The following is a 16,303-nucleotide window of genomic DNA, read 5'->3' on the forward strand; positions in this document are numbered from 1 at the left end:
GTCTCATTTCTGTACACTTGGCACAGCAGAGCACGAACACTGTAGACAGCAGTGCTAAAAATAATAATAAATAAATAAAATAAAATAAAAAAACACTCAATGGCAGACCACTGTGTCACAGGGGCTCACAAGATGCCCAACAGTCCATGTAAGAGCGGGTTGCAGACGTACCGTGAGTCTCCCCCTCCATCCTGGTGGTCCTGATGCTGCTGCTGCAGGCGTCGCAGCCCGGGGAGGTCTCTCGCCGAGCGCCCGCAGCGATCTTCTCTTCCGTTCCGTTCTCTTCTTCGCTCAACTTCCAAGATCTCCACTTGACTGCGGGCTCTCTGGATACCCTAGCGCACTCCAGAGGTGCTACTTTTCAGCTTGTTGCAGGCTCCGCTTGTCCCTAAGCTGCCTTTTTTTAAAATGTGTTGGCTGGCTGCATGATACGCATCCGGAGAAGCCGGTGCACATGTTAGCCCCGCCTACCCCAGATGTGACGTCACTGTCTAACTTCTCTGACCCAACAACTTTGATGAAACATTTTAATGCTGTTCATTTGAATATGTGCTAATATTGTTTACCTGAATATTTGTATATATCCTTTTTTAAACTGATATTATTTATGTAATGTACTATATAGACATTGCTCATGTAACTTATAAGTTGTTATATTATAACTTATTTTAATATGTACGCATGCATACATATTTATTAGGTGGGGAAAAAACGTTTAGAACCTAATTTTCTTTTTTATAACAAATTTAAACTATGAAAAAAAAATTAATTTATGCCCTCAAAGTCCACTTTAAATAAAAAAAAGCACTCAAAAATCGGTGCTGCTGCTCTTTAAACCTGCAATAACAGTTTTCGGGCCACTTGGGGGAAGCAAAAGCAAGCTGTGAACACCACATTCCATCACCTTTACAGTTGATGTTGCCAGCTTGTAAGCAAACACGTTTAGCAGCTGTGTAGCAACATTATCTTTCATTTGGAGTCAAGGTTCTGGCCACTGGTGAATTAAAGTCCAATAATCGCTCTATTAACGCCGCTTGTGGTCTCCACCAACAGCCGAGGAAAATAGCTGGCTTTTAAACTGCTAAATGCTCCACTATGTTCACCAGCTAATCACCAACTGGGTCAGTCTGCGGTTTGATGCGGAATAGATGGTATACAGCGGGGTTTTAGAGGTTTTTCACAGAAAACAGCTGTGACAGAGCCGGGGGGGGGGGGCAGCAGATTCTGCTGATACTTCTCTGTAGGTTCATCACTGCTTTCACATTATAATCGTTATAAGAAAAATATTGATTGCAGCCGCTTTAAAGTGTTTGTGTCTCTTGGTCTCTGACTAATCAGTGATGTCACAGCGAGTGTTAGGCCTCAGCTTTCAAATGTTAAAATACCTGTTATGACATCACTGAACCCATAGACAGCAGCGCAGCGAGATTTTAGCCTTTTTATGAATCAGCGTTTTTGTCGCTTAAATGTGACATAAGTCTGTTACAGCTCATTTGTCTCAACAATAAATGCATGTATGATTTGCCTCCTCTAAATCACAGTGAGAGTGAACACTTGCGAGTTAGCTGATCATTCTCATAGGATGTTGATTAAATATCAAATTCCTTTCTCCAGTGCTAAAAGCTATCGTAACTACATGATATCAAAAATACAGGGAAAAAACACAGCAGTAGAGGACAGAATAACACACAATCAGCTCACAAAAGTCACAACTTTATTGCACCTTTATAGTTAACTATAGAGTGGTGAGAGCCACTTTCATTATGAAAGATCTCTTCCCTGGTCAGAAAAGGTGGTGCAAAAATGGTGCAAGAGCCATCAATGCAAACATGTGAACCGTCCATTCACACCGATAAATGTTCCTCTACGTCGTCAGGTTTTGAGAGTCACACCCTATGTCAGATTTCACAGCCTCACAAACACGTTCTATGGAAATTAGACTGCCCCAGTCTCTCCGGTACTGTACACACTACAGTGACATAGGGGAAGCTCCTGCATGGAGACAGAACACTCTTACAAACAAGTGATCGAACACATTTGCAGATTAATTCTCAAGTTAACATCCACCAACTGATCCGAGTATTAGTAGCACAATTAAAGATCAGTTCTTTAAATTATATATTTATAACATTAAATCCTAGACTTGTCTTTTTTTTTTAAACAGCCAATTCAAGGCAACATCTCTAGAATGAAAAGAAATGCGCGGGCACATCTTTACAGCGCTGGAGGGGGAACGGGTAGCACAAGATGGACTGTACAGGCTTCTACGCTGGCAAAGCTTTTTGTCATAACATTAGTTTCTCTACGCATCTGTGCCCCGGACTGGTGCAAGATGATCCCATGGTGTCCGCACCCCAAATGCTTTTGTATAAAAAAGTTTCTACAGGATGTACAGGATGCAAAATGTCGGTCCCGGGAGAAGGGACTACTTTCTGATATGAAACAGTGGGGGGGGGGGGGCTGATCATTGATGAAGATGGGATACAGGATGCCTGGGTTCCTGAGTCTTCGCCCAGTTTCTAGGTGACCAGCATGAGCATCAGAAAATTGCATAGAGATATAAGATACGTGGGGGGTGGGGGGAGAAATGATTGGCATTGTGGCAGTCCCATTAAAACACAGCGCCCTGGAGTATAAAATGTAACCGCTCTATTTCAGTACGTTGGCGAGGAACAGTTTGTGAAGGGTCAAATCTCCACACGGAGCTTCTGAAACGCTGGACCGATGAGGCGAGCTACATTATTAAATAGCTGCACAGTAGAAAACAACCGTTCCCGTCAAGAGTTTCTCCCCAACAACCCCAACTTCCGACCCAGCGGTGCACGATGCACTACGAACATTAACGTCCAGGTAAACGTAGAGCGTCCAATGTGTTCCTATCAACACTTGCACAGACAATACAATTCGGCAGAGCATTCTTTTGTGGTCTAAAATGTGAAATTAACTGAATTTGTTCAGGCGCAAAAAGGGTCGCAACTAAAAGAAAGCAAAAATAAAAACAAAATTCACCATAGTTTTTTTTTTTTTTTTTAACCAATTTAGACATGCATCTTTAGAAAGAAAAGTGGCAATTTTAAAGTTTAATTCTACCAACGGTATGAAGCTAAAGTTTAAAAACAAGCCACGTGGCACAGACACTGCAGCAAAATAAAAATATAGCGGATAAAGGTATAAAATAGGAAAATCAGTCTAAAAAATAACATATGTTCTAATGATTAAATGATTTTTTTTAGATCTTTGTAATTTGGTGTAGAATAAGTTCAGGAGAAGGTTAAAAAAAAGTTTTAAATGTCAAATTAACTGAGCCCTTACGTCTGCAAAAGTATGCTCTGAGATTGTGTACAGTTTCCAATACAAGACAGTGGAAGTATTGCAGATATACTTTCTCATTATTAGCCCACCCATAAATGGTTCACTGTATATCATTTCAGATCGTTGGGGCAATAACCAAGGATGCCAACATATGTTCATTTGACATGGAGGTGTGGGGGGTTTCAGTTAAATATTGCATGCATAGAGAAGCTTGCGCCGCCTCCTCTGGTGTTTGGATTAAAAGGGAAACACTGAAGCCGGAAGAAAACGTTTCATGTTTGTTTCAAATTGAGATAAAAAGGGGCTGTCCGACTGTGTGTGCTGCTTTTGAACTCGTATCGTATTCAGGAATTTGGGTCTCGACAAGACGGAGAAATAAAACTAAAAAGGAGAAAAAAAAAGGTACAGACGTTTGGTATACAGTATTGTTGTCTCTATTTCCAAATCAGCACAACCTCAACAGCAATCTGGATTCTCATCGGCGGACTCCAAAGCCCCTCTTTCCTCCAGGTGTTACAGACCACTTGCTCCGCCGGTCCTGGACCTTCTGGAAGATGCTGCCGCCACTTCTCCACTTCTCCTTCTTATAGTTTTTCATTTTCTTTACCTGTTCATTTGTACAAAAACAGAAGTTGAAGACGAGGGGCGGTGACAACGGGCCTAAAGTTCAGCAGACCTAAAGAAAAACTGATTGAAGATGACATTCTCATCTATATTTTCCTCCCTCACCTTTCCCCTGTCAAAGTCTTCATCCCACTCGTCGATCACAGTGTCACACCTGGCGTGGCGGACGTCTTCAGCTGCATCTCTACTGATAGCAGAGACCTCTCCATCCCAACTGAGGACTAGATAAGACAAACAAAACCCATCAAATGCATATTTTTTTGGCTACAAATTGTCAAAGCATTGAGTACAACAGATCAGGTTCACACTCTGTCTCACCGTTGGCTCCGTAGGCCTTATCTGTGGCGTTCCTGAGCAGCTCGTCCACCACCCCGCTTGTCTTTTTCCCGTCCCAGGCTGCCGGAGCAGCTCGGGTCGGGGTGTCTCCTACTTCACTTCCATCAGCCGCCGGCACCTGGCTGCGTTTGTAGCCATCCTTCACGTGCCTGTCCCAAACTATCACTGTGGCTGGATTGAGAAAACAATAAAAAAACAAACATAAAAAGAGTGATGAAATCTGGCCGTATAAATGCAGTATGTCATGCTCTCTTGGTGTAGTTGTGAAATGAATGGTCACATAAATGAGGCCGTTATCGGCAGTATGTTCTGTGTATGTTCTTGTCGGTACAGTGTGTGCGTGTGTGCACGTTGACATACCGGTGCTTGGTTTACTTGTTTCGCCGTTCTCCGTGGCGTTCTTTTTGGAAGGGGGCTCCGCTGCGTCGGGCTCATCGTTCTGCCCGTCCGAGCATCGCCGGCTCTCCTCCCACAGTCCAACCTCTTCTTTTAGCCTCTTCTTCTTCTTCTTCGTCTTCACCTTTAATTTCTTTTTCAATGTTACCAAATCCCCTGTATCATTCTGAACGACCGCGACCTTCATCTCAGAAGTGCTATTGGGAGAAAGCTCAGTTAATTTATTGCACCGTCAAGAGTTTCTAGAAGTCAACCACACAAACATAGTAATACGTCTCCTCTTCCAGATTATGAGCTCAAAATTCATTTCCGGCAGCAATTGTTGGACAAAAAAATAGGAATATTGGGAAAACAAAAACTGACATGCATCACTACAAGAATGCTACACTTCAACCCACCTCTCTGGTGCAGAGCATGCCGACGTCACCCGCAGAGCCTCCACCATCTGCTGCTTTTTCTTCTTCTTCTTCTTCAACTTCACAGCTTTCCTTCCCTGTTCTTTGTGATTCGACTCACACTGCGTTGGGGTCGCGGCAGCCAGCTGAGGCTTGGACTGTTCTGTATCCGGATGGGACGTGAGACTCCACATGCCACCCTGACACCAATCCTCTTCCTGGTTCGACGTGTCCAGGTGAGAAGGGACGCACTGCCTTTCCTTCACCGCCTCTCCATCTTCGTGCTCCTTCTTTCGCTTTTTCTTCTTCTTCTTGCGCTTCTTCTCGCCGGCTGACTCCACAGGGTCGGTCTGCGGCACTGTAGCCGGGGAGGCCACTGGCTCTGCGTCGCCCTCCACCTCAGAATGCCGCCGCTTCTTTTTCTTCTTCTTCTTTTGGTTGACCTTTTGAGCCGGAGTGCCGTTGAGGTCTGGTTCTTGGGCCAAGGAGCTGAGGTTGTTGGAAGACTTGGGGCTCTTTGGGCTGTGAAGCCCGTTGGTTTTAGGAGAAAGGCTGGCGTTTGGTTTTTGCAGTGTGGAGGGAAGGGACTGTTTCTGAGGGCTCTGCTGTTTGAAGGATCCACTTAAGTGGGCAAAAGGCGATGACTGGACTTTAGGTGAATGGAATGGACCAGCTCTGAGAAGAGAACAGAAGAAAAACATCTGGATTTGCCTTTGAGGCAGACAAACCTGGATTTCTTGTGCATTTTCCTATGTGATGCTCATACCTGTGAGTGTGAGAAGGTGAGGCAAAGGTGAAGGGGTTAAGTTGATTTTGATGCGTGGGGTCACTGGACAGCTGGCGTGGCGAAGAGGGCGGAGCATCAATGCTGCTCGGTCTCCGGCTGCGAGCCTGCAGTTATCGACATAAATAAAAACTTGGTGGTCTAAAAAAAATAGCCATGAATGTGACAAAAATAAGGAAGAGAATCAAATGAGGAAGATTAAAAAAAGGGGATGGCAGGAAAAGATGGAGGGAGGAAAACAAAAAGGAAAGGGTATGGCAAGAGAAGAATTAGAAATGGTTAGAAAAAAAGAACAAACTGAAGGAAAAGACGACAAACTCTAAACAAGTGCTACCATGTGGTTGATTAGACAGCAACACTGGAGAAATTACACATTACATACAGCAGTAAATCTACTAGAAAAGGAGAGTTTACTTGCCTTAATAAAACTACTTATTGAAATCAAGGGTCAAATTTGGGATAGCAGTGTAGAGTGTCAACAGGAAACCAAGGTATCATGAGCTTTCACTAAGACAGGAGGTGCTGCTGCTGCTGTGGATGGGAATGAAGTTCACCTTCTTGGCTGACAGGGCCAGCTTCTTGGCAGGTGGCGGCGACATGGTGCTGGTGGCTTCCGACGCGATGTTGTTGAGAGCCGGGGTTTTGATTTTCGCCGTCTTCTGCTCCTCCGTGCTCTGAGAGCGCTCCACGCTCTTGGCTGGAGACGCCGGGCCATGCGAGCCTTTCCGCGGGGTGGAGGGAGTCTCTCCGACCGGCGCACTTCTGGTACCCACGGAGTCCTGGTACGAGACAAAAAGGCAAGCATGCCGTGGTTACGCTTCTGGGTCAGCTACACCTGGCCCGATCAGCCGTTATGCATCTTCTTAAAACTCCAGTAAATAAATCTGCTGTAATGACGTATTTAACACATACTATTCTATTCTTAAATGATCCTGCCTTTGAACCAAGATTGGTATTTGTAATGTTACCTTTGAGTCGGAGGTGTCGGCAGAGGAGGAGTCAGACAAAGACTTAAATGAGGTAGACGCCGACATGCCCCTGCCCTCGCCGCCTTGCTTTTTATCTCCCTCCGCCCGGCTGAGCCCGTTGTTGGAAGGGGTCGGGGTGAAGCTGCGGGACTGCACTTGGCTCTGGGGAGACGGCTTCTTCAGCTTCTTGAACGGCTCATCGATGACCGTGGGCCCACCCGGCAGCTTTGGCGGCCCATTCGAGGACGACATCCAGTTGGAGAGTCTGGGCTGTGGCTGAGAGCTCACACCGTTCCTGGAAATGGGCAGACCCAGACCACCGTCCATGGACTGGATCTTACGCAGCTGTGCAGGCTCCAGCTTCTGAAAAAGAGGAGTATTGTAATGAGAACTTGCCCACATCTAGTACACTTGTCCACCAGTGAGCCGGACGCCATCTTGTGTAATACCTTCGTGACCTGCGGGGAGGACAGAGGCCCGTTGAGGTTGGCCCTCCTTATCTGCTCAGACGACACGCTGTTCTTCCCAGGATGCAACATCGCCTGCTTGGTGGTCTGTCCGTCTGCGTTCTTCCTGCTCTCGGGGATCCTTTAATACACAAATACAGACTCTGCTTTATTTAATTATAAATCCAGACAACACCTGGTTTGATCTCTGGCAGCCATCCACGGTGTCTTACCTCAGGTAGAAAAGCACATACGCCTGCTGGTTCAACACCACTTTGATGTTACTGGAGTGCACCATCGAATCGTTCATTTGGTACCACTGGCCGTTGCTCGCCTGAGAACAAACAAGGAAGAGATACAACTTTAAAATGGAGCCGGCTGTGAAATGTATTCATCTACTCATTATTCAACATGTTTTTTGCTTCATCCCTGTAATTTTAATCCACCAGGTAGAATGGAAGGAAGTTTAAAAGTAATTTATTGTTAAATACATTTACTCGGACGATTATCGAGCCTCTTTTGTGCCTATAATACGTTAATTTCTTTGTTTTTATTTGACTTTCTTGTCCGATAATCTCATGTTTCTGACCTCATCTCGTCTCAAGGTGTTTTCCCTCAGATTTAGACATGCATAATAAAAAGAAAGTATGTGCATCTGCTCGTCTTACCTTGACGTAGCAGTAGTAGTGGCCAGCATGACAACTGTAGCCAGAGTGTACCAGAACAGCGTAGAGGCCGTACATAACGGGATCGCCTGAGCTCTGAGACATGTAGGGGCGGATGTTCAGGAACTCTGGGTAACCAACATCCTGGAAACGACAGACAGAAACATGAGGTCGCTGAAAAATCCCACTGCTCTTTCACAAAAACAGTCGATACTGCGAGAACTCTTTGTTCACCTTTGTTATCTTTCCTCCGCTGAAGTTGGCGAACCTCTTGAGCGAAAGAGTCAGGACGTTAGATGTTCGATGGACTGTGAAGCGCTTGGTCGCTGGCACTTTCTTTTTGCACCTGATGAGGAAAAAAAAAAAAAAAAGAGGATGTCTAATATTAATGATATTATTAAACAAAAACATGTGTTTTAATGCCCTGTAGATTTACTTAAAAACGTGGGATGCTGTCAGAATAGATAAAAGGCACTTACTTGGCACACATGTAGGCATTCTCTCCACAAAGTACGTCTGGTTTAACAAACAGTTCCAGGGCTCGCACAATGTTTGCTGCTTGCTGACAGACAAAAACAGCGAGATACAAGGTGTTGCTGAGGCAAGTTTAAAAAATATATTATATTATATAAAGTCATATTGAGGTCTTGAGTAACGTACTCGAATCTCCAAAGCGATGTCCAGGTAAGGGTCATACGTGTCTGACACACTTTTACAAATAGAGCACTTCACTGAAAGACACAATTAAAAACAAATGTGATTCTCTAATCCTGAAGAAGTACAATGTTAATGTCACTGGGTGATGAACATTTCAGCCGCCTCTGTTCCACTTCCTGTAAACAAAAGACTATCAAGAACCTCAAACCAATGGCGTCTTACTCTCAGATCAAACATTCACCTTTTCCTTTGGCTCTCTTCTCAATATTTACATTTGAGATACGACGGTTACAATATCCTAAATGTTCAAGTTGCTGCGAAATTGCATCTTACTTTAATCTTTCTGATTGAACTTAAGGTCACTAAGCACTGGAAGGAAAATTAGTCAATTCTATTTAACAGCTGAAATGTCTATGGATGTCTAGTAGCTTTCCTAATACTTTTTTATTTGAATCAAAATGAGAAAAACAAGGCTTTTAACTTGTCCTTTTGCAAATGGCATTATTTGCAACAATGTTATCACACATTTAGTCGGTCTTCACAATATGTTGTGTGATCTCTAGAAATTTAAAGGATTAACGAAATCTCATGTTGCTCTAAAATGACTTCTTAGCATCAGTAACAGACTACTACGTTGGATCGGCATGTGTGGAGTTAGTCTGATGGGCAATGGATCAACATGCAATACCAAAAGCAACAAATGTGGACATTCACAAAAAGAGCACAGTTCTGGAGGCAACATTTCTCCTACTTTCTTTCTGTGTAAGAAAAAAAGGCAATACCTCTGGACCTGAGGTAGCCTCCAAAGATCTGGTGAACCAGCGTTGTGGCCTGGGTCTGCCTGTCGAGCCTACAGACAGGACGGAAAAAGAAAATCAGAAAAACACAGACATCGATCCACTTTCTGTGCTTAAGCAAGAAGATCAAGATGTCAAACTTCACACTTGTGGACAAAGAAAAAAAAAAAGACATACTCATACTATCAACACTATTAAGAAACAATAACAAAGCCTTACTTAGGGTAGCCATTGAGACAGGCTTTCTGCATGGCATCGATGGTGTACCGCAAAAATTCATGGGCGTCCTCTTGGCTTCCGAAGCGAAAATGTCTGGCAATTTCTGTGGGAGACAAACAAGTCGCTGTTAGCTTTGTGCTAATTTCTAACCCTGACTGCACTAACATTAACCTAAATTATGCTAGATAGGTCTTTATTCACAGCTGCAAAAATTAACAAGTAAAAGCAGCACGAGTATACCTTCAGTGGCCTTTCTAACGTACTCTGCTGCTCAATAAGGAAACTAGTCTGTATTTCTAAAACCATTCGTAGTATTATACAAACATTGTGATGGAAGTGTACATTATGGTTTGCAGTATTCAGGATGTTTACGCCTGGCAATGAGGCGCATGCACATGTTATAATGCAAGAACCAGCGAAGATAATTTAACTAATACGTTTGTGAAGTTTAAAAGAGTGTGCTTCACTTGGCACTCAGACATCAATGAACATGAGCCGCGTCACTTAGTGACTTCATCTAAAAGCCTCGCATTAGAGACACTGTAGCATCTAAACCCTTTCTGCCTCTACTGTTATTTCCTAATGGGAAAATGGGAAAGTGTGAGCTGGAAGAATAATGTGGTCATCCCCACATTCCCGGCATCGTATCCCTGCGCATTTCCGACGATGAGTCACCCCTGACTGGGAAAGAGAAATAACACACCGTCCTCTAATGACCTGTTCAGGTCTCTTCTCGGAGACGGGGGAGACAACATCTTGAAGGCATCAACTCGGCTGGCATACGACTGGGTGGCTGGGGGTGTTATTTTGTTTGTGAGGCCCTGCGGCGATTTCAGAGATAATTTGCCGTAAGCTCTTTTGATTTCAGTGTGACGACATTGCGCTGTATTTGTAATTCTGTAGGAGGCTGAGCAAGAGGCACAGATGCTGTATTTTTTCATTATATGCATTTACGTTCCGGGGGTGGACACCGGCTCGCTGAATGTATATAGAAACCATAAAAACACAATACAGTGCATCAGGAAGGGAAAAGCTGGACTGTACATGTTTTGTGCTAAAGCTGCTCCTCTCAGCCCGCAGTCACAAGGAGACAGAGAGGGCATCGGGGAGGGGTGAAGGGGGGAGGGAGAGAGAGAGAGAGAACAAAAAAAAAGAAAAAAAGGAGGCGCAGGAGGTGGAGACATGATTGCAGCAGCACATAAGGAAGAAACAGGCAGGTAGGGAGGGGAGGGGAGGGCTCCTGTGAGACTACAGCACCTCACCGTGTCAAGGTGCAACTCACACTTCCTCTCTACTCTCTACATGGTGTTCATTCACAGCCTCACTGCAGCTACTGGCTGTTGTCACTTGGGACACTGTGGTCAGCGTTACGTCACCGTGACTCTGGCAGTATTAAAACTGGCGTCTGTGATTCCCGTCACAACCTGCGTTGAGAAACAAACTGCTCGGCCACAATCGCACTGCAGCGCTGAAGGAAGCTGGCGGTCTTACTTTTCAGGTCTCTGATGAAGGAGACAGGCTTGATGGCATTGCCCGTGTTGGCAAAGGCTTGGATGATATGGTTCTGCATTATGCAGATCATACAGAAGCCCGACTGGTGACCTGGAACACAGACAAAGGCAAACATATCAGAGTCACTCAGACAATTAAAGTGCAGGAATGTGTTATTGTGACAGTATTGAGATTCAGAAAAACATTATTGTGCATAACTAACGCAGCGTAAAACATAATTCAATATAAAACCATAATTCTTTTCTATTTCTTAAACAAATAATCAGTATTTTATTTGTGTTTGAAGGTAAAAAATGATCCAGCTGCTTTGGCTAGCAATCCACACTGATATTCAGCCACATGTGTCCCCGAGGGTCGGGGTCAATTTAAAGCTAGGTGGGTGTGCGTAATGTTTGAGAAGTGAATGCTCTAAATGTGTGGCAGCATTTCAAATACTCACAGGCACGGCTGTGCTCCTTTGACAGCAAGTAGTTGGCGAGGGGCGGGGTGTAGGTGAGACACTGCACGGTGGAGTTGAGGAAGCAAGTGTTCCCGAGGTTGTGGAGACCGGCTCCCACCCTGTACACGCGGTCCCATTTAAGCGCGAGCTTGCTCACTGGAAAGAGCAACTTCTGCGGCGCGGGGACCCCATCGCTCTGGCCGCTGACTGTGTTCTCTGAAGCTGGGAAGAGGAGGAGGAGGAGTGCGGTCACTTTTGTGATTTATCAGGACAGTAACACAGAAAATGAGCTTTTACGGCTCGCAGCGGAGGACGAAAGGTGAATATGGGAGGGAAAAAGGTCAACAACTACATTTTCTGTTCCACTTTGAGGGCTTACCTTGCCTCTTTATTTGGGCCGGCTCAGTGGCCCTCTGGCCCGTAGCGCCCTCGTTCCTGGGATTGAGGATCACATACTTGTTCTTCAGGCTGTCCAGTTGGTAGGAGAAACCCTTGCTGGCCGGCTCAAACTCTATCTTCTGCAGGAGGACCTTCTTGGCAGAGGAAGCCAACAGCTTGTTGAGGTCCCCCTCATCACCCGTCTCCTTTCGGCCAGGTTTCAATGCCTCTTTGAGTTTATCCACAATCGGCATTGTTGGAACATCACTGCAGAGAAAGTAAATTGTTTAACGGGGCCGCTTCACAAAAACAATTCACGCTCAAAGAGACCAATCACATATCATTAGGTACAACCTAATTAGTACAACCTATTAGGTGCACTGCCTTTTTCTATTAAAGGCCGAGTGTTGTGACTTCAAACTGTCACCATGGCAGTTAATCAACAAAAACGTTGAATTTATCTCTCAGATAATCACTTAAGTGCCCAATGAGGCCCTCTCAAGGCCACACATCCTGACGTGACTCCACGAGAGAGAGAGAGAGCGAGATAAGGACTGTGTGCATCCGAGGTGCCAACTGGGTCTTGGCAGCTGTTCCCACAGTTATGAATGACAGCAGGCGCTGGTAACACAGGGCGGCTAAGAGCGCATGAGATGAGAGGACAAGCATTAGAGCACATGAGGCGCCGACAGTTGCTGTCGAACGCCAGAACTAATTCTTCTCCTTTATTTTGATTGCATCGATGTTTTTATTGCTATCTTCCACCATGTGTCTCTTCAGTAAAGCTGTGTATCACCAAATGTTGTCGTCTGGACTATCGGCGATATGAGAGATTTAAAAAAAAAGAAAAGAAAAAGGGTTAAACATTTGCATTGGTTGTCTGCCGTCCCTTTAAATACAGCCGAGTGAACCAGAAGGACCATGTCCGCGTAGATATCAACAACCATCTGCCAGAGTCAGCCCATTGAAGGACTTCTGACGCGCTACTTTCTACAAAAAAAAAAAAGGCAGCGGGCCGGCACAATGTGCTCCACGCTGACCGAGCAGCGAGCAAATAATTCACTCAGCCTCCGAGACGCCCCCCCCCCAAACACAACAAACCACCCTAAAAGGGTGAAAGCATTGCATCACGAAGATGTTACAGAACACAGAAAGGCATGGAGCGCCACGAGAGCGATGCTCATCAGAGTGGGCGGTGACGTCACAAGGAGGGAAGGAGGGCTGAACATGCATTGTATGGGCACAAGGGCACACTGACCTCCATGGGCTGCTGATCCTGATACAGCTAAAAAAAAAAGAAAAACGACGGAGCCCACAGGGACACGGGCAACTGCAGTGATGCAACCGCAAGACCAGGCAGCAACATCGATACGTTAACCACAACACAGGTGTTTAATTAGATTATTATTATGGCATTTAGCAGTTTAATTCGTATGCAGCTCACAGAAACTTTGTAACGTTTGTGTTTGCATTTGTAATCTTGTCATGAAAGGTACATTATTGTATTTATTTTTTTGTGTGTTGAGAGGTGATATGAGCCGTTCATCAGTAGCGATAGCTGTGCGTGGATATTAGTTGAGGTGTGCGGATGTCTGAGAGCAGATACTTCGCACAAGGAATCCCAAAAGATGTCGCCTTCTGACGTGGATGGTTTAAACATTTTTTGGCGGGACGTCAAATGGTCGTAACTCCATAAAATAGTAATTTTAAGAGTGTTGCATTCAGGTACATCCATCCTCTCTAGTTAACCCATTTCAAGCAATTGCTGTGTGTTTAAATATGTAATGACCTCTTAATGTGAACGCGACAATAAGTCTTATGTCCTCTAATGACTACAGGCCTGTTCTGCTCGCCTCATATTTTGGAAGTAATCCTCACACTGACGTGCATATTTACATTAGTGGAGTTGTCAATGTTTTCTTTAATCTGATAATGCAATCACAGGCCAGAACTGCCATTATCCTGGGGTTCTGACAAAGTACAGATACAATGAATACGTGTTAATAGCACAGCATATTAGGACCAATACATAGAAACAAAGTGGAGTCAACATGTCCGACTGCGACTAAACTTATAGACCAGAAGAAGACTTAAAAACACTCCTTAATTAGACGTCATCTTGTTAACGGAATGCTGTGTTGCAGCAACCACAGTGGTAGAGCAACATTAACAATTTATCATCTTTCTTATACATTTTTAAAATGCTTCAGATCAACTTCTCTAATGGAGCCAACCTCTATCAATAAAAGAGCCACGTGGGCAGAAGAAAAACAAAGGGAACAGGGCTGAAATAATTAGTCAGTTCCTTGATTAGTTGATCAACTGAAAACTAAATCATTCATTATTTAGCTTACCAGTACAAATGAAAACTGGTTCCAGCTTCACAAATGTGAGGATTTGTTACTTTTCTCTGTTTTGAACTATTGTCATGTGTTGTCTTATGCTAGTAAACTAAATAGTTTGGGGTTTTCGGTACTGCTGCACAAAAAAATGCAATTAGAAGAAATTATGGGGAGCATATTTCTCTATTTTCTTTTGGTAAATTATGTAATCAACGCAATCGTGTTGCTGACACTGATACAACTGCTGGACACGGTCGTGTTTAAATGACAACGAGAGCATGCAATAAAATGTATTTATATACAGTAATAACCAAGGAGCAGTAGTTTGAGCTGTACCCACTCGTGGAGTAAAACGATGGATTTTATAGGAAGCACCTGAAGGCAGCACAGCTATTGCTGTCACTTCTAAAAAAAAAAAATCCTTCTATTGTTGTTGCTTTATTAGACAACTAACGTTACTTAACAGTCTTTACTGGATTTACAGTTCTCCCGGGTCACAGTTCTCGTTATGGACTCCACCAGCCGGGCAGCCTGTGCACACCAGCCGAAGTCAACTCTTAGGGCCACTCATCATAGCTCAAATGCTAGGTTGCTAACACCGACCACAGCTAACGGTAATGTCAACTTGGACGGCGTCAAGTTTGGAGACAAAACATCGTCAACAACGTGCACGTGCGTATCCCTCTATGTCCAATGGATATGTGTGTAGCGAAGCAATGGCGATGCTGCTCGTTGTGTCGTTTACGGTCTTGTTTTTACGCTTGACAGTAGCAGCAGCAAATTAGCCATCGAGCTAACTTAACGTGGCGAGCCTCTAGCCTTGCAATGTGGGTTAGCATCTCAGCGTCCGGGTGGCTAACAACCCCCCCCCAGCACCCGCATCCCGCCTGCTTGTTAGACTACATCATCTCGGATATATATGCTAACATATATTACGTACGTCCCAAAAGGCGTTTAGTTCGCTCACCTTTCTGTTCAAACGCGTGAAAACGTTGACAGTACAGGGGTCTGCTTCCTCAGCTGTAGCTCTTGGGTCTGGTATTTTCGCCCATGCTGCATTATCAAAGGGCGGCGACAACGGTGATTGACAGGGACGAACGGCCAATCGGAGGACAGGTCACGCCTTAGCTGAACGGCTCAGCCAATCAGCGCGCAGACTGACACAGCGCTTGTCGGGGAGAAAGACACCAAGTGACTCCAAGACAGCGCTGTTTACCATCGATGCTATCTATCGGCGGGATGTATATTAACAGTTTTTAATGTAACAACAAAGAGCGCCGATAAATCCCCAATATGTTGCAGTTATGTGGGTCTTGAAGAAGCGTAGCCACTCGCTCACATGGAAATGAAATGGCTTCCCTCGTGTCAAATTCCCGTATTGCTACTGATTTTACCAAAGAATAAATGATTATGTCTGCAGATTTCATTCATATTTTAGGCAGCCGATGCAGACTTGATTTGATTGGCCTCCTATTCATAATCACGTTTGATAATAATGCTGTTGAAGTGAACAAACAAATAGTCACGTCGTTTCATCCCCGAACATATTTAAATAAACTATCTGTCCGTGCTATATACTGTGATCAACTCTAAATTAATTCACAATCTTGAAATCCCGAGTGTCATTTCAAAAATTACGTATTTGTGCGCATGGATAGGCTCGTGAAGGAATGTCGGTGAAATGTCACATGTTGTTGTCTCCACTAAGCGGCAGCAGATTGCTGTTTTGGTGTCACAGAGCAGTTACTGTCCCTGCCTTTATTACGTTTTTCTAAATACCGATTTAAGAAACTGAAAATTAAACAAGACACTGATCTTTATTTGTATCTCTCGCCTGCTGTACGACCCGTGTCTCCCTCTATCAAAGAGTGAAATGCTGTTCTTTGTGCACCACGTGTGTGCCCGTCTGTGTATTATTGTATGTACACCACTAGCAAACAAAGCCATGCTGATTCTTTAATGAAGTGGAGTCTTGTCGATCTGCGCGCAATGAGCGTTGGTGTGTGTGACAATAACAGAGCAAAGCATCCAAA

The 16,303-nt window shown here is 44.4% G+C and overlaps 1 protein-coding gene across 1 annotated transcript; it reads right to left on the bottom strand.

The window, feature by feature from the left end:
- Positions 1-1,697: 1,697 nt before the first annotated feature.
- usp36 (ubiquitin specific peptidase 36) lies at positions 1,698-15,330 on the bottom strand. The gene is made up of 20 exons (XM_079177053.1): positions 15,238-15,330; positions 11,930-12,195; positions 11,551-11,772; positions 11,091-11,201; positions 9,600-9,702; positions 9,366-9,433; positions 8,587-8,657; positions 8,406-8,488; positions 8,161-8,272; positions 7,930-8,070; positions 7,495-7,595; positions 7,265-7,403; positions 6,816-7,178; positions 6,402-6,626; positions 5,830-5,954; positions 5,067-5,738; positions 4,633-4,865; positions 4,255-4,443; positions 4,042-4,157; positions 1,698-3,919 (listed from the first exon to the last, which is right to left on the bottom strand). The coding sequence occupies exons 2-20, from the start codon at positions 12,180-12,182 to the stop codon at positions 3,788-3,790; spliced, it is 3,459 nt and encodes a 1,152-aa protein (XP_079033179.1). The 5' UTR covers positions 12,183-12,195; positions 15,238-15,330; the 3' UTR covers positions 1,698-3,787.
- Between the last annotated feature and the right edge of the window lie 973 nt (positions 15,331-16,303).

The sequence above is a fragment of the Pholis gunnellus genome (genome assembly GCF_910591455.1).
Source record: "Pholis gunnellus genome assembly, chromosome: 17".
NCBI classification, from domain to species: domain Eukaryota; kingdom Metazoa; phylum Chordata; class Actinopteri; order Perciformes; family Pholidae; genus Pholis; species Pholis gunnellus.

What these genes read in the sequence shown, in the direction of transcription:
- usp36 (XM_079177053.1), bottom strand. Translation starts at nt 12,182, where the DNA reads ATGCCGATTGTGGATAAACTCAAAGAGGCATTGAAACCTGGCCGAAAG. An exon ending in AAAGGAGCACAGCCGTGCCT is followed by an intron (nt 11,202 to 11,550) that starts GTGAGTATTTGA and finishes TCTGTGTTCCAG; the next exon opens with GTCACCAGTCGGGCTTCTGT. An exon ending in ACATCGCTTTGGAGATTCGA is followed by an intron (nt 8,489 to 8,586) that starts GTACGTTACTCA and finishes TTTGTCTGTCAG; the next exon opens with CAAGCAGCAAACATTGTGCG.